Source organism: Pseudophryne corroboree, chromosome 1 (genome assembly GCF_028390025.1).
Source record: "Pseudophryne corroboree isolate aPseCor3 chromosome 1, aPseCor3.hap2, whole genome shotgun sequence".
NCBI lineage: Eukaryota > Metazoa > Chordata > Amphibia > Anura > Myobatrachidae > Pseudophryne > Pseudophryne corroboree.
The window spans coordinates 1235341049-1235368327 of NC_086444.1; the positions used below are offsets into that span (position 1 = coordinate 1235341049).

General features: G+C 45.0%; 1 protein-coding gene across 1 annotated transcript in view; it reads right to left on the reverse strand.

Annotated features, from left to right (window-relative positions):
* LOC135052577 (vomeronasal type-2 receptor 26-like) overlaps positions 1 to 26926 on the reverse strand; it is an 81336-nt gene extending 54410 nt beyond the window's left edge. The window contains exons 1-2 of the mRNA XM_063957440.1: positions 26701 to 26926; positions 4384 to 4525 (exon numbers count right to left, since the gene is read on the reverse strand). Coding sequence (XP_063813510.1) covers positions 4384 to 4525; positions 26701 to 26926 — 368 coding nt within the window. The remainder of the gene's footprint in view (positions 1 to 4383; positions 4526 to 26700) is intronic.
* Positions 26927 to 27279: the final 353 nt, after the last annotated feature.

Sequence of the window (27279 nt, forward strand, 5' to 3'; positions counted from 1 at the left end):
AGGCAGGCGATACCGAGAATGTACACGGACGTCAGAAAAAGACTCACCAGTCTCCTAAAAAATGCAGTTGTACCCAATGTCCACTTAACCACGGACATGTGGACAAGTGGAGCAGGGCAGGGTCAGGACTATATGACTGTGACAGCCCACTGGGTAGATGTATGGACTCCCGCCGCAAGAACAGCAGCGGCGGCACCAGTAGCAGCATCTCGCAAACGCCAACTCTTTCCTAGGCAGGCTACGCTTTGTATCACCGCTTTCCAGAATACGCACACAGCTGAAAACCTCTTACGGCAACTGAGGAAGATCATCGCGGAATGGCTTACCCCAATTGGACTCTCCTGTGGATTTGTGGCATCGGACAACGCCAGCAATATTGTGTGTGCATTAAATATGGGCAAATTCCAGCACGTCCCATGTTTTGCACATACCTTGAATTTGGTGGTGCAGAATTTTTTAAAAAACGACAGGGGCGTGCAAGAGATGCTGTCGGTGGCCAGAAAAATTGCGGGACACTTTCGGCGTACAGGCACCACGTACAGAAGACTGGAGCACCACCAAAAACTACTGAACCTGCCCTGCCATCATCTGAAGCAAGAAGTGGTAACGAGGTGGAATTCAACCCTCTATATGCTTCAGAGGTTGGAGGAGCAGCAAAAGGCCATTCAAGCCTATACAATTGAGCACGATATAGGAGATGGAATGCACCTGTCTCAAGTGCAGTGGAGAATGATTTCAACGTTGTGCAAGGTTCTGATGCCCTTTGAACTTGCCACACGTGAAGTCAGTTCAGACACTGCCAGCCTGAGTCAGGTCATTCCCCTCATCAGGCTTTTGCAGAAGAAGCTGGAGGCATTGAAGAAGGAGCTAACACGGAGCGATTCCGCTAGGCATGTGGGACTTGTGGATGCAGCCCTTAATTCGCTTAACAAGGATTCACGGGTGGTCAATCTGTTGAAATCAGAGCACTACATTTTGGCCACCGTGCTCGATCCTAGATTTAAAGCCTACCTTGGATCTCTCTTTCCGGCAGACACAGGTCTGCTGGGGTTGAAAGACCTGCTGGTGACAAAATTGTCAAGTCAAGCGGAACGCGACCTGTCAACATCTCCTCCTTCACATTCTCCCGCAACTGGGGGTGCGAGGAAAAGGCTCAGAATTCCGAGCCCACCCGCTGGCGGTGATGCAGGGCAGTCTGGAGCGACTGCTGATGCTGACATCTGGTCCGGACTGAAGGACCTGACAACGATTACGGACATGTCGTCTACTGTCACTGCATATGATTCTCTCAACATTGATAGAATGGTGGAGGATTATATGAGTGACCGCATCCAAGTAGGCACGTCACACAGTCCGTACTTATACTGGCAGGAAAAAGAGGCAATTTGGAGGCCCTTGCACAAACTGGCTTTATTCTACCTAAGTTGCCCTCCCACAAGTGTGTACTCCGAAAGAGTGTTTAGTGCCGCCGCTCACCTTGTCAGCAATCGGCGTACGAGGTTACATCCAGAAAATGTGGAGAAGATGATGTTCATTAAAATGAATTATAATCAATTCCTCCGCGGAGACATTGACCAGCAGCAATTGCCTCCACAAAGTACACAGGGAGCTGAGATGGTGGATTCCAGTGGGGACGAATTGATAATCTGTGAGGAGGGGGATGTACACGGTGATATATCGGAGGGTGAAGATGAGGTGGACATCTTGCCTCTGTAGAGCCAGTTTGTGCAAGGAGAGATTAATTGCTTCTTTTTTGGGGGGGGTCCAAACCAACCCGTCATATCAGTCACAGTCGTGTGGCAGACCCTGTCACTGAAATGATGGGTTGGTTAAAGTGTGCATGTCCTGTTTTGTTTATACAACATAAGGGTGGGTGGGAGGGCCCAAGGATAATTCCATCTTGCACCTCTTTTTTCTTTTCTTTTTCTTTGCATCATGTGCTGATTGGGGAGGGTTTTTTGGAAGGGACATCCTGCGTGACACTGCAGTGCCACTCCTAGATGGGCCCGGTGTTTGTGTCGGCCACTAGGGTCGCTAATCTTACTCACACAGCTACCTCATTGCGCCTCTTTTTTTCTTTGCGTCATGTGCTGTTTGGGGAGGGTTTTTTGGAAGGGACATCCTGCGTGACACTGCAGTGCCACTCCTAGATGTGCCCGGTGTTTGTGTCGGCCACTAGGGTCGCTAATCTTACTCACACAGTCAGCTACCTCATTGCGCCTCTTTTTTTCTTTGCGTCATGTGCTGTTTGGGGAGGGTTTTTTGGAAGGGCCATCCTGCGTGACACTGCAGTGCCACTCCTAGATGGGCCCGGTGTTTGTGTCGGCCACTAGGGTCGCTTATCTTACTCACACAGCGACCTCGGTGCAAATTTTAGGACTAAAAATAATATTGTGAGGTGTGATGTGTTCAGAATAGGCTGAAAATGAGTGTAAATTATGTTTTTTGAGGTTAATAATACTTTGGGATCAAAATTACCCCCAAATTCTATGATTTAAGCTGTTTTTTAGGGTTTTTTTAAAAAAACACCCGAATCCAAAACACACCCGAATCCGACAAAAAAAATTCGGTGAGGTTTTGCCAAAACGCGGTCGAACCCAAAACACGGCCGCGGAACCGAACCCAAAACCAAAACACAAAACCCGAAAAATTTCCGGCGCTCATCTCTAGCCTACTGTACACAAGCACTCTTAGTGTTAGGTGCGTCTGTGTATAGAAGTGCTGAGCTGCAGCATTTGCCAACTCCATTCGTGCTAATCTATGATGCGTGAGTGCACCAAATATACAAGTGGTTGCGCCTAACAAGACGTGATTGCAGTAATATGTAGCCACGATGAGCCTATGTATATTCTAAAAAGAATGAGAAAATTAAAGCATTCTAATGTAGTTATGATAGTACTTGGAAAAAGTATTAAAGGATTAAAATAAAAAGTTCATCCTTCCTCAAGAACCCTGTAAAAATGTGCCTAACTCATTTGAATGTACACTGGGCAGAGGGCTATATCCCAAATCTTCTCTGTTAGCACATTCAAATGTTCATTGATATGCTAGCTTCATATGTAAACAAGACAGGATATCCCCACATTGTAGCATAATAAAATGTTTCAATCAATACATCACACATAAAAAGAATACAAAGTACTCAAGTAAAAAAGGTGCCCAATAAGAAAAAAAAATAGCTTATCTTAAGGTTCCAAATGATAACAGGAAAAGAAACATCAGCAGTAGTAGGAGAGGATGTGCAGCAATAGAGTCCCCCAATGCATTGCATCACTTACACCCAATCAAAGGCTGACTTCATCAGGGTCAGTTTAGACCTGTCTCAGTCTATACATTAGTTTCAGTTTGCCTGGTAGGATCGATCATCATTAATCATATGCCATGAGCACATGCCAATGTCTCCTTAAGATGCATTCGTAAAATATACTACAGTATGTCCGAGAAATCCACAATAAATTATGGAAGTATTATGACTGTTGTGGATTTTTGTTAGTATTTGAAGATATTTTCTTCCTATAACACTTTTCTATTTCTCCATTCTTCTTCCATCCATTTACCATTATATCAAATGTTTTATGAATTGGGTTAAGCTTGGAGACTTTGTTATGAAATCATTGTAATTTGAACAATTTCTATATAAATATGTATACTGGCCACCTGTCATGTTTGAAAGCCATCTACTATAATGGTAATTGGATGCATGTAGATAACTGTTACGGGTCCACAGATTTTGTGAACATTTTGGTCTTTTTTAAGGGTGTAAGTTTATCCTGGCTGCACGGAGGCAAGTAAGAGTTTGGTGCCCCCCTCCACACCCCATGACACAAATGAAAAACAAATATGGAGTGTGTTTGAATATGTGTGTGTGAATATATATATAAATATAGTGATTAAAAAGTCGCAGTACACAATTTTGTTTCTCAAACTGAGCAGGAAATGGGAAAACTGAATACTCCAGTAAGGTATGGGTGAGGTGGGCTATATTTTAGTTTATGTACTGAACATGGGCACCATCTTGAATCTAAGTCAGGTTTTTCAAATGGAATGGGGGTCGTGTAACATGCCAACAACATTGGAAATTGCTGAAAAATTTATTGATGCAAACAGATTTGAAATAACAGTTATTTTTCAACAGTTACAAGACTTTCTTCGTTGCAGGTAACTGAAGATGGCTTTGACAAAAGAGGAGATAATTGAGGTCATTTTGATGTCTGGAGAATGAAGTATCCATGTCATAGCTGCAGATTTTAACAACTGGTCATTGGATTGGCTGATGTGGTTCTGTGGAATGGCCACTCAGATCACCTGACCTCACACCACTTGACTTTTATCTGTGGGGTCATTTAAAGCAACTCATGTATGCAAAGAACATAAGAAACAGACATCATCTCCAGCAACACATTGAAGAGGCATGTACCAGCATTTCTTTGGAAATCCTTCTGCAAGTACATGATGATTGGATCCAGTGGCTTTGAATTTGTGTTGACCAAGAGGGACAACATGTTGAACACATTAAATGACTGTCCTTTATGGAGAACAGTTCAGCCTGTAATTACAACAAAAAAGTGTAGTAACTCTTGAATCATAACTACTATTTCAAATCTGTTTGCAGCAATAAACTTTTATATACACATTATACACCACAATAGCAGTACTCCTTATACTATCTAGTACTGGTGCCCCTTACACAGAATCCCAAATGGAATGAGTCAGTATTAACATTAAGCCACAGTGAATGAGCCGATATTCCAACATAATGAGCCAAAATTCACATTACGCCACATGGAATGAGGCAAAATTCACTATATGGCACATGGAATGAGCCAAAATTCACAATATGCTGCACAGAATGAGCCAAAATTCACAATAGGTCACACAGTATGAGCCAAAATTCACATTATGCCACACAGTATGAGCCAAAATTCACAATATGCCACACAATATGAGCCAGAATTCACAATATGTGACACAGTATGAGCCAGAATTCACATTACCCCACACAGCACAATACACAATTCAGGGAGAGAGAGAGTTACAGCAGGGACAGAGAGAATTACAGCAAGGACAGGTAGAGTGACAACAAGGACAGGGAGAGTGACAGTAGGGACAGGTAGAGTGAAATCCGGGACATGTAGAGTGACAATAGGGACAGGGAGAGTGACAGAGGGACATAGGGAAGCCGGATAACATTACCTAATGAGATGAGCAGCGGAGGTGCTGAAGGGACTGTGGTCGGCAGCTGTGCAGAGTGGTATAGTCGTCGGCGGTGGAGGAGCCCATGGGCAGCGGCAGTGGTGATGGTGAGAAGGAGGCCTTCCATGTGGTGGCATTGAGCAGAAGACCTTTGGTGTGGTGGTGGTGAGGTCTCTCTGACGAGTAGTCAGTTGCAGGCGGTGGTCAAAGGCGAGCAGCAGGCAGGGGCAAATGCAGGATCTTTAAAGAGGGGTTTCCCAAATGTTTACATACAAAGGGGGAGAAAAAAATGGCAGACACATAATGCATGGATACATGGCAGGGAGGCAAAGACAGAAATATGGAAAGACAGTTGTACAAATAAAATAGCAAATGCACACAGAGGTGGAGAGGAAGGAACTGACATACTGTACACAAACAGGAGATAGATGGAGAAAAAAATGCACAGAGGGAAGAAATGGGAAAACACCAAATTGGGAAGTGTAGGTGAGTGGCATAGTTAGAGGGCAGAGTGGCTGGCACAGACAGGACAAGGGCAGAGAAGCTGGTGCAGACAGCACAAGGGCAAAGAGGCTGGCACAGACAGGACATTGGCAGAGAGGCTGGCACAGACAGGACAAGGGCAGAGAGACTGGCGCAGACAGGACAACGACAGTGGTTGGTGCATACAGGGGAATGATTGACAGGCTGCCACAGTAGGGACAGGCAGAGAGGATAGTGCAGAAAATAGTAAAATAGCTGGTATAGGCTTGAGAAGAGCAGATAAGGATTATCATACGCTGTCACGACAGAGGATGAGCAGAAAAGGCTGGTGCAGATAGAGGATGAGCATAGAGCCTGGAACCAAGAAAGGGAAGAAAGGCTGGAACATAGAGATAACAAGCAGAAAGGCTGGTGCAGAGAAGATGGGAATGGAAGAGAGGCTAAATCAAACAGTGGATTAGCAGAAGAGCTGGCACAGAAAGGATTAGCAGAGAGGTTGGTGTAGAGGAAGGGAAGAAAGGCTTGTGCAGACTGAGGATGGGCAGAGGGGCTAGTAGAGAGAAATGGAAGAGAGGCTATTGTGGACAGGATAGGCAGAAACACTAGCGCAGCAGCAGGGTAGAGATGCTGGCGCAGACAAAGGATGGGTGGAAATGCTGGCACAGAGGAAGGTCAGAAAGACGGGCATGGTGACAGGGAAGAAAGGATGGGCAGAAAGGCTGGCACTCAGAGGATTGACAAAAGGGTTGGCATTGACAGAAGAAGGTCAGAAAGGCTGGCACAGAAGAAGGGAAGACAGGTTAGCACAGACAGGATGAGCAGAAAGGTTGGAATTGAAAGAAGATGGGCAGAGAGGCTGATACAGAGAAAGGAAGGGAAGAGATGCTGGCACAGAGGAGAGGATAAAAGCAGAAGGCTGGCACAGAGGAGAGGAAAAAAGCAGAAGGCTGGCACAGAGGAAAGGAAAAAAACAGAAGGCTGAAGGCTTGCACAGAGGAGAGGAAAAAAGCAGAAGGCTGGCACAGAGGAGAGGATAAAAGCAGAAGGCTGGCACAGAGGAGAGGAAAAAAACAGAAGGCTGGCACAGAGGAGAGGATAAAAGCAGAAGGCTGGCACAGAGGAGAGGATAAAAGCAGGAGGCTGGCACAGAGGAGAGGAAAAAAGCAGGAGGCTGGCACAGAGGAAAGGAAAAGAGCAGAAGGCAGAAGGCTGGCACAGAGAAGAGGAAAAAAGCAGAAGGCTTGCACAGAGGAGAGGAAAATAGCAGAAGGCAGAAGGCTGGCACAGAGAAGAGGAAAAAAGCAGAAGGCTGGCACAGAGGAGAGGAAAAAAGCAGAAGGATTGCACAGAGGAGAGGAAAAAAGCAGGAGGCTGGCACAAAGGAGAGGAAAAAAGCAGGAGGCTGGCACAGAGGAGAGGAAAAAAGCAGAAGGCTGGCACAGAGGAGAGGATAAAAGCAGAAGGCTTGCACAGAGGAGAGGAAAAAAGCAGAAGGCTGGCACAGAGGAGAGGATAAAAGCAGGAGGCTGGCACAGAGGAGAGGAAAAAAGCAGGAGGCTGGCACAGAGGAAAGAATAAAAGCAGAAGGCTTGCACAGAGGAAAGGAAAAGAGCCAAAGGCAGAAGTCTGGCACAGAGGATAGGAAAAAAGCAGAAGGCTTGCACAGAGGAGAAAAGTGCAGAGAGAGTCTGACATGAGCAGTAACAAAAAAAAGTACAGGAAGAAATGTACATGTTACAGGAGAATCTGATATGAGACCAGCGAGTGTCAGCAAAGTGTGGTATCCTGGCATGTTACTGTACCTGAGCCAGCTGGACAGTCTTTCAGTTCTCTACAGGGCTCATAGCAGCAGCGTGGGCCAAATACAGGAGGAGAGGGGGGAGCAGAGCAGGAGACACTTTGTAGACATAAAAGCAGCCTGGCTAATCTTGCTAGCACACTCAACGGCCGGACATTTTCTTCAACCTGTCTCCAGGATGCCCACTGCAGTGTGCAGCTCAAAGCTTGGAGGGAGAGGGGTACGGGACTGCAGTGCTGGGCAATTCCATTGTTCAGGGGCATCAAATGGCTGCGTGCCACGCCAGCTCCGCTGGTGGCTTTCTTGGTAACTGCGTGATTTGGATGATAGGGAATTGGCACAGGAGGGTTTCTAGGTACTTAATGAAAGAGCTGCACACTCTTTTATTTAATAAAAACCCCATCCGCGTTCAGGGGAAAGAAGTGCTGGTATGTCATACTGACACATACCGGCCCACTTCGACCATTGTGTGCTGCAGTGGAGGCTAAACTGTATAGGCAAAAGCCTTTCTATCCCCTATTGCAGGCATTAACAGGGTTCCTGGGACAGAGCCAGTTAACTCTGCAGAATCAGTGGGTGGGTGCTTCCCAGAGTGAGTCATACAGGTGCTGCTGTACTTGCACGTGCCCTTTAAGGCTTGGAGCCCGGAGGCAGGTGTCTCCATTGCCTCTGGGAGTTATGTTCCTGGGTCTTTCACTTTTCTACAAATATTGTGAGTTCCAACAAAATTGACACTCTATTCTTATTCCATGGGTAATATCCAGATTCTTTTTGTTCTTATTAATATATGTGTGTTTGCAAATTAAACAAGATTTTGCTATCTTTCCATATTATGATTATGTTGTCAGTGTGACAAGCCCATAATGTTAGGTTTGGGAAAACTTTTGTATTGGTCCAACTCTTCTTTACTGTTGTGCTAGAAAAATATTTGCATATGATGGAACAAATGTTGCACCCATAGCTGTACCTTTATTTTGTATATACAACAAATATAATTGTCTCATAAAAATAAGGTGACTCCTTTTATAATAATGTCTATTTGTGTTTGTTCCATTCATGAGATCTCTTCAAGAATTTTCATTAAATTATCACAACCTTTGATATGGTCCATACAGGTATAAATACATTTTATATCATATGTTGTCAAAAGGTAATCTTCCTTTCATTCACAGTCTTCTAAGTTTTTCCAAATATCTGTCATGCACGAAAGGTCAAAATAAATAAAAAATATTTTAATTAGAACAACACAATGTTGATTATCAACTCATACTGTTTAAAGCGTTGAAATTTCAATAAGTTGTAATATCATTAACTGAGTCATAACATTTAAAGGTTAAACAGGGCTTATGGAATAAACTCTGGAACATAAAGAAGTTCTTATAAAATGTTACAATAGGAGTAAAAAAAGCTGCAGTGGCAACAGTGTAATAGATATACCAGCTGTCTCACCAGGCATAGGACTTTAGGGTCACACTTTAACTACAAAAATCCTGTGGATTGCACTTAAACATCAGAAAACACTGCATTGAAACATCCTTTTTGTGTGCATTTTTTTTTATCAAGAATTAGCAAACGTGGCTCTCTTTGTGTACACAGCTTTATATGTGCAACTTTTAATGCAGAATGTTGTGCAATTGTTCTGCTGAGATGTATGACCTCAGCAAACTCACGCACCTACACTCAGTGATCTTCCATAATGATACCATGGATTTTTGCCACTGTATCTAACTTGGTGATCTCAACTGGGTGTCCGGAGCATGCTAAGTCTTAATTGCAGGTTTGACCACATTTAAACTTGTCTATCCAGAAATAGACAGTCATCAACACAGGAGTAAAGTCATCATGAACTTTGTCTAACTCTGCTCTGATATGCACTAATGTCGGCTTATTTAAATAAAAGTGTTTTATCACAGAATTTGTTTTTGATCATACTTGTGGCAACTACTAAACGGCTCACTTCAAACCACAACCAAAAGTGAACAATGCTTCACTTCTGGCTGTATTTCAGCCTGGGGGGGTTAAAAGAGTAGAACTTTGCAGGCATCACATCACCAAAGGGACTGTAGTGCCATCTCATAGAAATGTACTACACTTATCAAATCACCCTCAAAAAAGCAACAGAAGGCCTCCCTGAGTGTTGCAGCCAATTACAGGCTGCAGTGATTGATGGTAAGAACAGGTGTCACAATCCCGCAGAGGATCCACTTTACTTACATGTTTTGGCCCCAGGATTACCTCTTCACATGTGCAGAGTTCTGCTGTGGTCACGTGGGATGCTGGAAGGGATCTGATTGGATCTCTTTCAAGAAGGATATTGAAAGAAGCCCATAGGATTTTTTAGGGTAATGACAGCTTTTGCTGGTGCCAAAACCAAAACCCAGTGCCAGGGCTTAGTACATACTGTGTAGTATGAAAAATGTGAGCAAAATAAGTTGGCTGCATTTTCCCTAAGAACATCCAAACCATTATCTGAATTCAGAAACCACTGGCCAGGCAACAAATAACATTTCTAGGCATACCTTCTGGAATGGAGTTCAGATGAAAATAGTTAATTGTTCTAGCAGATTTCCTGGATGGGATCACAAGTGTCTACAAACGTGTTTTGGAGAATATTTGAGTTCCTCACTTATCTCCCTGCACCAGTGATTCCGTGAAATAACCAATGTTGACTACCCTACAGATGCCAATCTCACCGATAGTACATGTCAGGGGTCTAACAACTATATTTAATTTCATGTTCTTATCGGTGCACATTGTGGCAATGTTTGTTTTTTGAGACATTGTTATTTCTTACATTTATGCACTACTCCTGGCCTGCTCTATTATTTAGGCAATTGACATTTGCATTGATAGAAGTTATCGCATGTCACTGAAACATAAATTGCATTGTAAAATACCATTGAGAAATTTAATTTTATAGTCAGCGGCCATGTTGTTCTTCAGTAGCCATCTTGCTACTAACTTAAGCTTATTCAGTAACAGAATCTTATAGGTAACCAACCAGCTTTAGCAAGAAATTTTAAGAGGAACTCTTTAGTAAGAAACTGTGAAAGGAATTAACCCATGCAATGTGCTATAAAATATGGAACTATTTTACAAGTAAATCAGATAATCTTGAAATCACAAAGTTCTCCTGTGTTTATTCTCTTCAGCTGGTTCTGAACTCAGACCAGGGGTTCTGACACACATAAGAGGTCACCTAGCCCGATGACCCACTGAGTGTCCAAGGTTGGATCCCACAGTTCCAGGAGGTTCCACTGAGATATACTACTCTAAGCCAAGGATAAACACAGTGGGGTATATTTACTAAGCTCCCGATTTTGACCGAGATGCCGTTTTTTCATCAAAGTGTCATCTCGGTAAATCTCGGTCATTTACTAAACACTAATCACGGCAGTGATGAGGGCATTCGTAATTTTTTGCTAGTTCAGGTAAAAAATTACGAATGAATACACCATCGGTCAAAACGCGGCTGTTTAAGTATGAATCTCGGTCATTTACTAAGAAGTGCAAAGCAAAAAAACACAAAACACTGCCGTGAAAAATTACAACTCGTAAAAAAGTCCTAAAAAAAAACAGACCTGCTTTTTTTATCCGTGATTTGAGATGCATGCAGGGATCCATGAGATCCGTGCATGTATATCAGTGGGAAGGGGTGTGAAAGTGCTTATTTTTGCTAAAAAAAATTGCGTGGGGTCCCCCCTCCTACGCATAACCAGCCTCGGGCTCTTTGAGCCGATCCTGGTTGCAGAAATATGGGGAAAAAAATGACAGGGGTTCCCCCATATTTAAGCAACCAGCATCGGGCTCTGCGCCTGGTCCTGGTCCCAAAAATACGGGGGACAAAAAGAGTAGGGGTCCCCCGTATTTTTAAAACCAGCACCGGGCTCCACTAGCTGGACAGATAATGCCACAGCCGGGGGTCACTTTTATACAGCGCCCTGCGGCCGTGGCATCAAAAATCCAACTAGTCACCCCTGGCCGGGGTACCCTGGGGGAGTGGGGACCCCTTCAATCAAGGGGTCCCCCCCCCAGCCACCCAAGGGCCAGGGGTGAAGCCCGAGGCTGTCCCCCCCCCATCCAATGGGCTGCGGATGGGAGGGCTGATAGCCTTTGTTGTAAAATAAAAGATATTGTTTTTACTAGCAGTACTACAAGTCCCAGCAAGCCTCCCCCGCATGCTGGTACTTGGAGAACCACAAGTACCAGCATGCAGCGGAAAAACGGGCCCGCTGGTACCTGTAGTACTACCACTAAAAAAATACCCAAAAAAAGACAAGACACACACACCGTGAAAGTATAATTTTATTACTTACATACACACATACATACATACTTACCTATGGCCCCACGCAGGTCGGTCCTCTTGTCCAGTAGAATCCAAGGGTACCTGTTGAATAAATTATACTCACGAGATCCAGGGGTCCAGGCTCCTCGGCAAATCCAGGGTTAATCCACGTACTTGCCAAAAATAAAAAAACGGTGTCCCGACCACGAACTGAAAGGGGACCCATGTTTGCACATGGGTCACCTTTCCCCGAATGCAAGACACCCACTTTGCCTTCTGGCTAAGTGGGTTTCTTCAGCCAATCAGGGAGCGCCACGTTGTAGCACTCTCCTGATCAGCTGTGTGGTCCTGTCCTCACTGACAGGCAGCACACGGCAGTGTTACAATGTAGCGCCTATGCGCTACATTGTAACCAATGATGGGAACTTTCAGCTCAGCGGTGACGTCACTTTAGGTCAACCGCAGGGCAGAAAGTTCCCATCATTGGTTACAATGTAGCGCATAGGCGCTACATTGTAACACTGCCGTGTGCTGCCTGTCAGTGAGGACAAGAGCACACAGCTGATCAGGAGAGTGCTACAACGTGGTACTCCCTGATTGGCTGAAGAAACCCACTTAGACAGAAGTCAAAGTGGCTTTCTGGCATTCGTGGGAAGGTGACCCATGTGCAAACATGGGTCCCCTTTCAGTTCGTGGTCGGGATACCGTTTTTTTATTTTTAACAAGTACGTGGATTAACCCTGGATTTGCCGAGGAGCCTGGATCCCTGGATCTCGTGAGTATAATTTATTCAACAGGTACCCTTGGATTCTACTGGACAAGAGGACCGACCTGCGTGGGGCCATAGGTAAGTATGTATGTATGTGTGTATGTAAGTAATAAAATTATACTTTCACGGTGTGTGTGTCTTGTCTTTTTTTGGGTATTTTTTTAGTAGTAGTACTACAGGTACCAGCGGGCCCGTTTTTCCGCCGCATGCTGGTACTTGTGGTTCTCCAAGTACCAGCATGCGGGGGAGGCTTGCTGGGACTTGTAGTACTGCTACTAAAAACAATATCTTTTATTTTACAACAAAGGCTATCAGCCCTCCCATCCGCAGCCCATTGGATGGGGGGGGACAGCCTCGGGCTTCACCCCTGGCCCTTGGGTGGCTGGGGGGGGGGACCCCTTGATTGAAGGGGTCCCCACTCCCCCAGGGTACCCCGGCCAGGGGTGACTAGTTGGATTTTTGATGCCACGGCCGCAGGGCACTATATAAAAGTGACCCCCGGCTGTGGCATTATCTGTCCAGCTAGTGGAGCCCGGTGCTGGTTTTAAAAATACGGGGGACCCCTACTCTTTTTGTCCCCCGTATTTTTGGGACCAGGACCAGGCGCAGAGCCCGATGCTGGTTGCTTAAATATGGGGGAACCCCTGTCATTTTTTTCCCCATATTTTTGCAACCAGGATCGGCTCAAAGAGCCCGAGGCTGGTTATGCTTAGGAGGGGGGACCCCACGCATTTTTTATTTTTATTTTACATTGTTTAATTAAATAAAAAAAAAATAAGAACCCCAGCACGGATCACACAGATCCGGCCGAGATTGATTGTAAAAAAAAACGGCAGTGTTTTGCTAATCACTGCCGTAAAAATAGGTAAAAAAAAACGAATGACATCGTCATCGGAAGAAAAGAAAAACCCGAATACGACAGCTTAGTAAATCCATCGTAATCAATTCAAAAAGTTGCAGTTTTACACTGTCGATGTCATTCGTGATTGAACTTTGACCTTTTTTCGGAAATTACGAATCTTAGTAAATTTACCCCAATGTGAGAGGCTGAAATCCAGGACTCTGACTTTAACTGTGGTGATAAGGTTTGCTACTCACTAGACTCCATTGTCTTATGCCAGTGCCGTAAGTATGCATTTTAACGCTGTGTGCAAGAAACGGCATTGGCAAAAAATATATATAGGGGCTTGGCTTCATGGGGAAGGGGTGTGGCCACAAAATAATACCAATTCATACTACGGTGCACAGTAGTCTCCATTATCATATTACGCTGCACAGTAGCACTACTACACCAGGTAGATCCCTTTTATACATTACGGCAGACAGCGTCCCCCTTTTACACATTACAGCAGACAGCACCCCCCTTTTTACACATTACAGCAGACAGCGTCCCCTTTTTAAACATTATGGTAGACAGCGTCCCCTTTTTACACATTACGGCAGACAGCGTCCCCTTTTTAAACATTACGGTAGACAGCGTCCCCTTTTTACACATTACGGAAGACAGCGTCCCCTTTTTTACACACTACGGCAGACAGCGTGCCCCTTTTTACTAGTGATGAGCGGGTTCGGTTCCTCGGAATCCGTGCCCACCCGAACTTCACCTTTTTTTTACACGGGTCCGAGCGACTCGGATCCTCCCGCCTTGCTCGGTTAACCCGAGCGCGCCCGAACGTCATCATGCCGCTGTCGGATTCTCGCCAGACTCGGATTCTATATAAGGAGCCGCGCGTCGCCGCCATTTTCACACGTGCATTGAGATTGATAGGGAGAGGACGTGGCTGGCGTCCTCTCCGTTGTATTAGAAAAAAAAAACTGAGTGACTTAGTTTTAATTGTGGGGAGGATTGGGGACGGGGAGCAGCTGTTAGGGAGTACAGTGCAGGGTTTTGAGTTTAATCCGTTGTTTCTCTGCCTGAAAAAAAACGCTCCACCATATCTGTGCTCACTCAGTGTGCTGCACTGCTGCATGATATATCTGTGCTGAGTGCACTGCTCACACTGCCTAATTGTGGGGACTGGGGAGCAGTTATAGCAGGAGTACAGTGCACAGTTTTGCTGACAGTGACCACCAGTCCAGTATACGTTTGTCTGCCTGAAAAACACTGTGGTGTTTTTTTTTTCTTTCTTCATGCTAGTTTGTTTAGCAGTCTGCTGACAGTGTCCACCAGGTCCGTTATACAGTATATTATATATATAATTAAGCACTAAGCAGCAGTACGGTAGGCCACGGCTGTACCTACCTCTGTGTCGTCACTCATCGTCCATAAGTATAAGTAATACTATACTATCCATCCATCTACATTGTATACCTGTGGTGTTTTTTTTTTCTTTCTTCATACTAGTTTAGCAGTCTGCTGACAGTGTCCACCAGGTCCGTTATACAGTATATTATATATAAAAGCACTAAGCAGCAGTACGGTAGGCAACGGCTGTACCTACCTCTGTGTCGTCACTCGTCGTCCATAAGTATAAGTAATACTATACTATCCATCCATCTACAGTGTATACCTGTGGTGTTTTTTTTTTCTTTCTTCATACTAGTTTAGCAGTCTGCTGACACTGTCCACCAGGTCCGTTATACAGTATATCATATATATAAGCACTAAGCAGCAGTACGGTAGGCCACGGCTGTACCTACCTCTGTGTCATCACTCGTCGTCCATAAGTATAAGTAATACTATATTATCCATCCATCTACATTGTATACCTGTGGTGTTTTTTTTTTCCTTTCTTCATACTAGTTTAGCAGTCTGCTGACACTGTCCACCAGGTCCGTTATACAGTATATCATATATATAAGCACTAAGCAGCAGTACGGTAGGCCACGGCTGTACCTACCTCTGTGTCGTCACTCGTCGTCCATAAGTATAAGTAATACTATACTATCCATCTACATTGTATACCTGTGGTGTTTTTTTTTTTTGCTTTCTTCATACTAGTTTAGCAGTCTGCTGACAGTGTCCACCAGGTCCGTTATACAGTATATTATATATATAAGCACTAAGCAGCAGTACGGTAGGCCACGGCTGTACCTACCTCTGTGTCGTCAGTGCACTCGTCGTCCATAAGTATAAGTAATACTATACTATCCATCCATCTACATTGTATACCTGTGGTGGCTTTTAGTTGTGCGCAAAATATGGAGGACACAAATGTGGAGGTTAAAAAAATAGGGAAAGATCAAGATCCACTTCCACCTCGTGCTGAAGCTGCTGCCACTAGTCATGGCCGAGACGATGAAATGCCATCAACGTCGTCTGCCAAGGCCGATGCCCAATGTCATAGTATAGAGCAGGTAAAATCCAAAACACAAAAGATAAGTAAAAAAATGACCCAAAATCAAAATTAAAAGCGTCTGAGGAGAAGCGTAAACTTGCCAATATGCCATTTACAACACGGAGTGACAAGGAACGGCTGAGGCCCTGGCCTATGTTCATGGCTAGTGGTTCAGCTTCACATGAGGATGGAAGCACTCATCCTCTCGCTAGAAAAAAGAAAAGACTTGCGGCAAAAGCACAGCAAAGAACTGTGCGTTCTTCGAAATCCCAAATCCCAAAGGAGAGTCCAATTGTGTCGGTTGCGATGCCTGACCTTCCCAACACTGGACGGGAAGAGCTTGCGCCTTCCACCATTTGCACGCCCCCTGCAAGTGTTGAAAGGAGCACCCGCAGTCCAGTTCCTGATAGTGAAATTGAAGATGTCAGTGTTGAAGTACACCAGGATGAGGATATGGGTGTTGCTTGGGCTGGGGAGGAAATTGACAAGGAGGATTCTGATGGTGAGGTGGTTTGTTTAAGTCAGGCACCCGGGGAGACACCTGTTGTCCGTGGGAGGAATATGGCCATTGACATGCCTGGTGAAAATACCAAAAAAATCAGCTCTTCAGTGTGGAAGTATTTCAACAGAAATGCGCACAACAGGTGTCAAGCCGTGTGTTGCTTTTGTCAAGCTGTAATAAGTAGGGGTAAGGTCGTTAACCACCTCGGAACATCCTCCCTTATACGTCACCTGCAGCGCATTCATAATAAGTCAGTGACAAGTTCAAAAACTTTGGGCGACAGCGGAAGCAGTCCACTGACCAGTAAATCCCTTCCTCTTGTAACCAAGCTCGCGCAAACCACACCACCAACTCCCTCAGTGTCAATTTCCTCCTTACCCAGGAAAGCCAATAGTCCTGCAGGCCATGTAACTGGCAAGTCTGACGAGTCCTCTCCTGCCTGGGATTCCTCCGATGCATCCTTGAGTGTAATGCCTACTGCTGCTGGCGCTGCTGTTGTTGCTGCTGGGAGTCGATCGTCATCCCAGAGGGGAAGTCGGAAGACCACTTGTACTACTTCCAGTAAGCAATTGACTGTCCAACAGTCCTTTGCGAGGAAGATGAAATATCACAGCAGTCATCCTGCTGCAAAGCGGATAACTGAGGCCTTGACAACTATGTTGGTGTTAGACAAGCGTCCGGTATCCGCCGTTAGTTCACAGGTAACTAGACAATTTATTGAGGCAGTGTGCCCCCGTTACCAAATACCATTTAGGTTCCACTTCTCTAGGCAGGCGATACCGAGAATGTACACGGACGTCAGAAAAAGACTCACCAGTGTCCTAAAAAATGCAGTTGTACCCAATGTCCACTTAACCACGGACATGTGGACAAGTGGAGCAGGGCAGACTCAGGACTACATGACTGTGACAGCCCACTGGGTAGATGTATTGCCTCCCGCTGCAAGAACAGCAGCGGCGGCACCAGTAGCAGGATCTCGCAAACGCCAACTCGTTCCTAGGCAGGCTACGCTTTGTATCACCGCTTTCCAGTATACGCAAACAGCTGAAAACCTCTTACGACAACTGAGGAAGATCATCGCAGAATGGCTTACCCCAATTGAACTCTCCTGGGGATTTGTGACATCGGACAACGCCAGCAATATTGTGCGCGCATTACATCTGGGCAAATTCCAGCACGTCCCATGTTTTGCACATACCTTGAATTTGGTGGTGCAGAATTATTTAAAAAACGACAGGGGCGTGCAAGAGATGCTGTCGGTGGCCAGAAGAATTGCGGGCCACTTTTGGCGTGCAGGCACCGCGTACAGAAGACTGGAGCACCACCAAAAAAACCTGAACCTGCCCTGCCATCATCTGAAGCAAGAGGTGGTAACGAGGTGGAATTCAACCCTCTATATGCTTCAGAGGATGGAGGAGCAGCAAAAGACCATTCAAGCCTATACATCTGCCCACGATATAGGCAAAGGAGGTGGAATGCACCTGTCTCAAGCGCAGTGGAGAATGATTTCAACGTTGTGCAAGGTTCTGCTGCCCTTTGAACTTGCCACACGTGAAGTCAGTTCAGACACTGCCAGCCTGAGTCAGGTCATTCCCCTCATCAGGCTTTTGCAGAAGAAGCTGGAGGCATTGAAGGAGGAGCTAAAACAGAGCGATTCCGCTAGGCATGTGGGACTTGTGGATGGAGCCCTTCATTCGCTTAACAAGGATTCACGTGCGGTCAATCTGTTGAAATTAGAGCACTACATTTTGGCCACCGTGCTCGATCCTAGATTTAAAACCTACGTTGGATCTCTCTTTCCGGCAGACACAAGTCTGCAGGGGTTCAAAGAACTGCTGGTGAGAAAATTGTCAAGTCAAGCGGAACGCGACCTGTCAACATCTCCTCCTTCACATTCTCCCGCAACTGGGGGTGCGAGGAAAAGGCTACGAATTCCGAGCCCACCCGCTGGCGGTGATGCAGGGCAGTCTGGAGCGACTGCTGATGCTGACATCTGGTCCGGACTGAAGGACCTGCCAACGATTACTGACATGTCGTCTACTGTCACTGCATATGATTCTCTCACCATTGAAAGAATGGTGGAGGATTATATGAGTGACCGCATCCAAGTAGGCACGTCAGACAGTCCGTACGTATACTGGCAGGGAAAATAGGCAATTTGGAGGCCCTTGCACAAACTGGCTTTATTCTACTTAAGTTGCCCTCTCTCCAGTGTGTACTCCGAAAGAGTGTTTAGTGCCGCCGCTCACCTTGTCAGCAATCGGCGTACGAGGTTACTTCCAGAAAATGTGGAGAAGATGATGTTCATTAAAATGAATTATAATCAATTACTCCATGGAGACATTCACCAGCAGCAATTGCCTCCAGAAAGTACACGGGGATCTGAGATGGTGGATTCCAGTGGGGACGAATTAATAATCTGTGAGGAGGGGGATGTACACAGTGAAAGGGGTGATGAATCGGACGATGATGATGAGGTGGACATCTTGCCTCTGTAGAGCCAGTTTGTGCAAGTAGAGATTGATTGCTTCTTTTTTGGGGGGGGCCCAAACCAACATGTCATTTCAGTCACAGTCGTGTGGCAGACCCTGTCGCTGAAAAGATGGGTTGGTTAAAGTGTGCATGTCCTGTTTATACAACATAAGGGTGGGTGGGAGGGCCCAAGGACAATTCCATCTTGCACCTCTTTTTTCTTTCATTTTTCTTTGCGTCATGTGCTGTTTGGGGAGTATTTTTTGGAAGGGCCATCCTGCCTGACACTGCAGTGCCACTCCTAGATGGGCCAGGTGTTTGTGTCGGCCACTAGGGTCGCTTAGCTTACTCACACAGCTACCTCATTGCGCCTCTTTTTTTCTTTGCGTCATGTGCTGTTTGGGGAGTAGTTTTGGAAGGGCCATCCTGCCTGACACTGCAGTGCCACTCCTAGATGGGCCAGGTGTTTGTGTCGGCCACTAGGGTCACTTAGCTTACTCACACAGCTACCTCATTGCGCCTCTTTTTTTCTTTGCGTCATGTGCTGTTTGGGGAGTAGTTTTTGGAAGGGCCATCCTGCCTGACACTGCAGTGCCACTCCTAGATGGGCCAGGTGTTTGTGTCGGCCACTAGGGTCGCTTAGCTTACTCACACAGCTACCTCATTGCGCCTCTTTTTTTCTTTGCGTCATGTGCTGTTTGGGGAGTAGTTTTTGGAAGGGCCATCCTGCGTGACACTGCAGTGCCACTCCCAGATGGGCCTGGTGTTTGTGTCGGCCACTAGGGTCGCTTAGCTTACTCACACAGCTACCTCATTGCGCCTCTTTTTTTCTTTGCGTCATGTGCTGTTTGGGGAGTAGTTTTTGGAAGGGCCATCCTACCTGACACTGCAGTGCCACTCCTAGATGGGCCAGGTGTTTGTGTCGGCCACTTGGGTCGCTTAGCTTAGCCATCCAGCGATCTCGGTGCAAATTTTAGGACTAACAATAATATTGTGAGGTGTTCAGAATAGACTGAAAATGAGTGGAAATTATGGTTATTGAGGTTATTAATACTATGGGATCAAAATGACCCCCAAATTCTATGATTTAAGCTGTTTTTTATGGTTTTTTGGAAAAAACACCCGAATCCAAAACACACCCGAATCCGACAAAAAAAATTCGGTGAGGTTTTGCCAAAACGCGGTCGAACCCAAAACACGACCACGGAACCGAACCCAAAACCAAAACACAAAACCCGAAAAATTTCAGGTGCACATCCCTACTTTTTACACATTACGGTAGACAGTTCCCTTTTTACACATTACGGCAGACAGCGTCCCATATTTTACACATTATGGCAGACAGCATCCCCTTTTTTTACACATTATATTGCGCTCACTTAACTCACCAGTCTCCAGAGCTGTCCTGCTGCCTCTTCCTTGTTTCCTGTCTCCCCATTCTCTCTGCATCGCAGCAGTGTACTCTCCATCGTCAGCACTGCCTGCTCTCCTCTACTGCAGACAGCGATATCCTGTGCCCACTGCCCAGAGCCGGATTAAGGCTATAGGGGGCCCGGCGCACTTCAGACTAAGAGGCAGGCAGATGAATTAGATATATATATACAGGTTGAGTATCCCATATCCAAATATTCCGAAATACGGAATATTCCGAAATACGGACTTTTTTGAGTGAGAGCGAAATAGTGAAACCTTTGTTTTTTGATGGCTCAATGTACACAAACTTTGTTTAATACACAAAGTTATTAAAAATATTGTATTAAATGACCTTCAGGCTGTGTGTATAAGGTGTATATGAAACATAAATGAATTGCGTGAATGCAGACACACTTTGTTTAATGCACAAAATTATAAAAAATATTGGCTAAAATGACCTTCAGGTTGTGTGTATAATGTGTATATGAAACATAAATGCATTCTGTGCTTAGATTTAGGTCCCATCACCATGATATCTCATTATGGTATGCAATTATTCCAAAATACGAAAAAATCCGATATCCAAAATACCTCTGGTCCCAAGCATTTTGGATAAGAGATACTGTACCTGTATATATATATAGTGATCGGAGTGGGAATTTTGAAGTGAGGGTATGGAAATTTAAAGGGGTACAGGTTCCACTCTGGTGTGTACTGTTGCGCACGTCAAAGGCACGTGCGCTGAAAAAGGGGCATGTCCTTAAGAGTCACTGGATGAGAGGGAGTACACATGGTGGAAGAAAGACGGAGGGGGGTGGGGGCATTGGGTGGGAGGAGGACATAATAGGGAGAGGGACAGAAGAAGGGAGGGATGCTGGGTGGAAGAGGATCATATTGGGGATTGGGACACTGCGTGGGAGAGGGTTGCAGGGTGGGAGAGGGGCACCAGGTGAGAGGGAGAGTGCAGTGTGGGAGAGGACGCAGGGTGAGAAGGGTATGTGTAGGGTGAGAGGGGGGTGTACAGGGTGAGAAGGGGGTGTACAGGGTGAGAGAGGACGCAGGGTGGGAGGGGACGCAGGGTGAGAGGGGGGAGCACAGGGTGATAGAGGATGCAAGGTTAGAGGGATTCATACAGGGTGAGAGAGGATGCAGGGTGAGAGGGGGATTTACAGGGTGAGAGGTGGGTGTACAGGGTGAGAGAGGACACTCGGTAAGAAGGGGTTGTGCAGGGTGAGAGTGGGTTGTGCAGGGTGAGAGTGGGTTGTGCATGGTGAGAGTGGGGTGTACAGGGGTAGAGGGGGTGTACAGGGTGAGAGTGGGCTGTGCAGGGTGGGCGAGGAACATAGACATACGTATTGATAAAGCTGAATTTTTATCTTATATAATATCCTTTAAGAGGTCTAAGAACACTGTACGCTATCTACGTAAGAAGTACCGTAAGGGTACGCAAGTTGCGTAGCGATCGCTCAGCCGTAGTCGAGACGCTCAAGCGTCACGTTCGCTTACAGCTTAGTGATCACAGGCAGGCACGCTATTGGCTGCCGACTAACGTAATGATTAGCTATAGCGTAGCGGACGCTCGGGACCACGAGGAGATCACCAGCGATGCAGACGCTCACAACGTTAAACCTTTATATCTATACCTTCAGCAATGAAATACACAGTAAACCTTAGTGTGGAGACAATGTGTAAGTGCAACCTTGTGTAACCTGATTACCTACAAAGCTGCTTGAGCGTCACCGACGCTCAGAGAATACTTAACACTATAAAGAATACACAGATACCTGGCTTAGGGTCCGAAACCTATTATATGTATTATGACTATTACTTGCAAAAAGAATCACAGTACAAAGCATACACTACAGTATAACATAAACCAACTAACCAGATAACTGCACAGGAAATATAATACAATACAATATACTTAAAGGAATATACGAGAGAGAGAGAGAGAGAGAGAAAAGAGAGAGAGAGAAGAGAGAGAGAGAAGACGGCTCACAGTAAGACAATATGATTACGGAGAAAACTTACGCACAAGGGGAAACGATCGCAAGCGCCTCTGGACATCCAGCTTCCCGATTATCAGCAATGAGAACCGTTTGAAGAGAAGTGTAAGCTGGATGCCACAGGCCCGTCTTTTATGCTCCACACACAATGCAATCTAATGGTCCCTACAATCTTATCGTCCATTGGACACAGGAATTCGGCTTCGCATTATAACAAAAGGTCATAGGTTGTTTCATACAGGTGGGCTGTGACTGTTTCCAACTGTTCAGGTGGGTGGGAAACTAGGTTTCCCGCCGCATGATTAAGTAAGAACAAATAATAGTAAATGAACATAAACTTCTTATGTTCATAACTATTCGCACGAGCGATTGATCCGCTCCAAACCAACACCGGAATATTGCTATTTAAATACTCTTCCGATGGGTACCAAACACTGCCGTATGACTCCTGTTAGACCCTTCGTACAATGCAAAGAGGGATTCCTCCGTTCAGGGACATTCTATATTAACCAAACTTTCAGAATATATCAAAGGGACCATGATCTATAAACTACATTAATTGTGAAAATATGTAACGATTGGGTCGCACGCTACGACTACATACTCTTTACCGTAAATACGCATACCGAGTGCGAGCGGGTGCACGCAACAACGGGTATGCGCTATCACGGGAAAGCACACGCATGCGCAGCGCGGACCAGTGTGAGGTGCAAATATGGCAGCGTGTATAGGGATATTTTTCTGACTTTGACAGTCCACCCTTTGGCAGTCAATAATAACTGCCACCTTCTAAAACATTTCAAAAGGAGAAAAATATATGTCAGGGGTTAATTCATTTCCATGGTTGGGTAGGGGAGGAGAGAGGAGTAGGTGTGAGGAGGGTATGACCTAGTGAGATAGCAGAAGCATGTGTGTATGAGTCCATGTTTGGGGGGTCATGTATCATCGTGCCGTACGTGTTGTAAATCAAGCTTCGAGGTATTGCGAAGTATACATTTGAATTCCTTCTCATCCCGTATTAAGGGTCTGTGGATGGGCTGTCAAACTCTACCGAGCTCATTTCGGCTTTCAGTTGTAACAAAATGGGGAAGCACATTTTAGTTGATGATACATGAATAGGGGAGGTATGTGGTTGCTGATATCTGTGCCTGTATTTCCTATCGACTATGTGTGTCATTACCTGAGGGTTGTAGAGATGAAGATATAAACACTTATGGAAAATGCAGTGGTATTCTATGTCAGGTTAATGTACATCTGTCGGTCGAAGTTTTGTTCGGTATCAGTTGAAAGTCGTCTTCTTTGCGCTGTTTTGCTCATTAGGCGTGAGCAATAAGCTTTGTCAATGCCATCAGATTTACAAAAAATGTTGGGCTAGCGTAAGTTTAAGAATTCTAGGGAAACTGGGGATCCATGGCAAAGTTCATCAAATGTCCGTTTCTCAAGTGGTCAAAACTTCTTCTTTGGTCAATCCGTTGTCTGTATAGCGTCTCGTCAACTTCCTCGTCCAAGGGGGTCTTTTTATCTTGGAGAAAAGCAGAAAAACAGGTGAAAGAAACGGACCGTATAATCGCATTTTCATCACCTCATTGTTTCTATCGTTGGGTCGTAAATCAAATCCAGGTTAATTACAGTTTCCTCACTCCTCAAACTCATCACTCTGGTACTTTGTTTGCACCTCATTAAAGCCTGCCCGCATCTAAATATCAATCCAATCGATATAACGACACCTAAGATACATAGGAGAAACTTCCCAACATCCATTATGACTCCTTGAGCCCAGTCTCCTAAACCAGAGAACCAATTTCGCGGGTTCAACCATGACACCCAACCAGTCAGCTCATTACCCACAGCAGCAAGAGTGAGATTGTGTTTTCGGCGAAATTCCCACTTTAATTGGAGAATATCGTCCATCTTTTGGTCTATGACCTCTACCGGATCCTCGGTGCTATTCGTGATATACGTGCAACACTTCACGCCGTACTGTGTTGCCAATGTAACACAATATCCGCCTGTCACTGCTGTGAGGTAATTAAGAACCATTCTATGCTGTACCAGTTCTGTTTTATAGGCTTGAAGTTCTCTTCCAGTGTATCTAAACGTGTCATCATACATTTCAGTGATATTATCTAACAAATTGGCGAGTGCGGAAATGTATCTATAATTCATCACTCCTCGAGCGGTGCGAGTGAAATCTAACGCCACCAGAACCTGAATCCCGGTGGATTCATGGATCAGATCAGAGGCCGGATGCTCTAACCTTTCTGACAGTTGTCTTTTAACAAGGTGCTCGTAATGAGTGTGAGTATAAGGAGCTTGGGCACCACGGTGTATGTCTTTCATTTTGTCATGTGTTACAGTCATCACTTCAGGCAATACTTTTCCAATATAACACAATCCTTCAGAGTTTGGGGCAAGCCACTTGTACGCCTTTCTCCCGCATATGAAATATGCATCATCGGGGAGAACATATGGGACGGAGAAGGACATTACCATATTACACACCTTCCAGGTGAAATCTCCTAACCCTAATTCTTCCATCTGCTTAATACATGTATCAGGTTGTACGATATGTGCACAGTATCCTGGTGATACTTCTCCAACTCTAGTAATCCTATTTCCTAAGGTATATCTATACCTGAAAGATTTTCCTCTACTGGCTATGTGGCGTACAAGCTCTGTATCTGTAGGCATTCTATCTGCTCTGTGTGAAAAGGTCATGGTGTGGTCACTCCATGACACTTCCCAATTTCCCGGCTTTCTGGGATTGGAGATGTTAAAACATAATAGGGACCTATCCACGTGGTATTGGTGGAGCTTCAAACTAGGAGGGCTGGAGATATTAAACCTCCGGTCCACCGGTCTCCCACCATCTAACTCAAGTACCTCCCCTATCGTTAAAGGAAATGGTACTAGCCCTGATTTGCTATGACCCTGAGGTACTTGAGAGCATACCCAACAATCTGTTTTATTTAACACGCTACCCACTAAGGAGTGATAGTCACTCAATGGATGCTGGTCCATATGGTTATTAAAACTGGATTGGCATTATTGTTACAGAGCCTACAGATACGGTCTTTCTTCTTAAACTAACAATCCTTCAAAATGTTTACAAATAACATGGTTGTTAGATCGTGCCCGGTACTTGCCTTTGCTTGGTGATTGGGTTGCTATGGGAAATTTACACCTCCGTCTCAGTCATTAGAACCTTTCTGGATCCTTCCTCGACCTCACTGGTACTCTCACCGAAACAGACTGCTCTGGTCAACATCAGGGTCGACAGGAAGATCCATATCACAGTCTCTTGGGGCAAGTCCATCTTACAGGAGGAGAAAAGAAGAAATTTGTAAAGGGGGGTATAAGAAAATCAGTTTGAGGGGGAGAGAACTTGTTACGATAATAAGTTCTCTCGTCTTGTTGTTCTTCTTGTTCTGCTGTCCTCTCGAAGGTGCTGTCTCTCAGTCTTCAAAATGAACATTCTGGTGATGCAATATTCCTTCCTAAGCAGCGATCTTTCTGTAAGGAGCAAAAATCTGGCATTACCATTGGTCCAACTGAGGGGTGCCATACCATCTTCAAACCATGAAAACATGAGTGAGAAGAGAGAGAAAATAAAAAAACAAAAGAGACAGAGAACAATTCATGTGCATATATACATTACATAATTCGACAATAACCATCAATAAGAGAAGAGAAACAAAGCATTTTTAAACATTGTCAACATTAAGAAAACATTGTCAGCATTAGAAAAACATTGTCAGACTTATTAGGCTGTCATATCTACGTGTCTAATGGTCTCCTTGAGCAGTCCCTCCCCACCAGCACCTGCATTACTCCACTGTCTGTATCTGGCCAGAAATACATTGTGGCGTATAGGTCATGCTGGGGTTTGGTAGACTTCTGCAAGGACCAAGTGGATATGCAATGTGTGAATTCTTACCAATAATCGTCAGAGATGGGGATAGAGAGAGAGAAAAAAAAACATTTTTCACAAATACATTTACAACGTTTCACCTGGTCATTCCTGTGTCTTCAGTGAATGGCCTCCCATTTTATTAACCGTTACCTCAGGCTTACCTCCAGTCTTAATGATCACCTTTCTTGACTACTTACCATGGGTGTGGCTCAAAATCCTCACTATATGATCCTTGATTATAATGGTGTGTGTTGTAATTTTGCTCATTTCTTGGTCTAGGGGGTCTAACTTTATGTGAGTTATTACAGTTGCTGGCGTAATACCCTTCTCTTCTACAATGGTAACAAACCCTTGGCTTTCTCCAAGTGTCAGTGAACTGGGGTCTTGGCTGATTTGATGCCTCTTCAAACGCTTGGATGCTCATCACCCTCAACCGCTTTCCCTGTATCTCCCTGCTTCTTTGGGTATTATGGTTATGTTGTTGTCTAGGGGGTGCATATACCTTGTGTGTGCTTCTAGGCCTGCAATCTCTTGCATAATGACCTTCCTCCTGGCAGTTATAACACCTAGTCACCTTTGACTTACCCACAGGGACCTGAGGCTCCTTTGCTTCCCCGTGCTTGCTGATGTTCTGCTCATGATTAATGATGGCCTCTCTTAATGCGGCCACCGAGATATCTTTCCAGTCTGGGTTGGTGGTCTGTACCCTTATTCTTAATTCATCATTTAAACCATTTATTAATGCTTTACCCACTATTCCTTTATATTGTGCATTTGTCTTGATGTCTGTGATCCCAGTGTTTCTAGCCATTATTTGCAGTGTTCGATTGAAATAATGAGAAATACTTTCCCCTTCCCTTTGTCTTATGGAGAAGATTATGTTCCACTCGCCAATGGTTGGAAAATATACTTCTAACTGTTGGTTGATCTGCTTAATACATTCCTGATTGTGTTCCTCCGTACAAGGTGCCTCCGTGTCTAATTTACAATCAGCAATAAATTTCGCAGGGTCAACACTGGAGGGCAAACATACCCTCAGCACTGTCCGCCAATCTTTGTTGGTGGGTTCTGTGGAGTTTCCTAGTTCTTTAACAAATCTCTGACATGCTGCTAGATTTTTCCTAGGATCAGGAAATTCAGACATAATTGATCTCAATTCGGTCC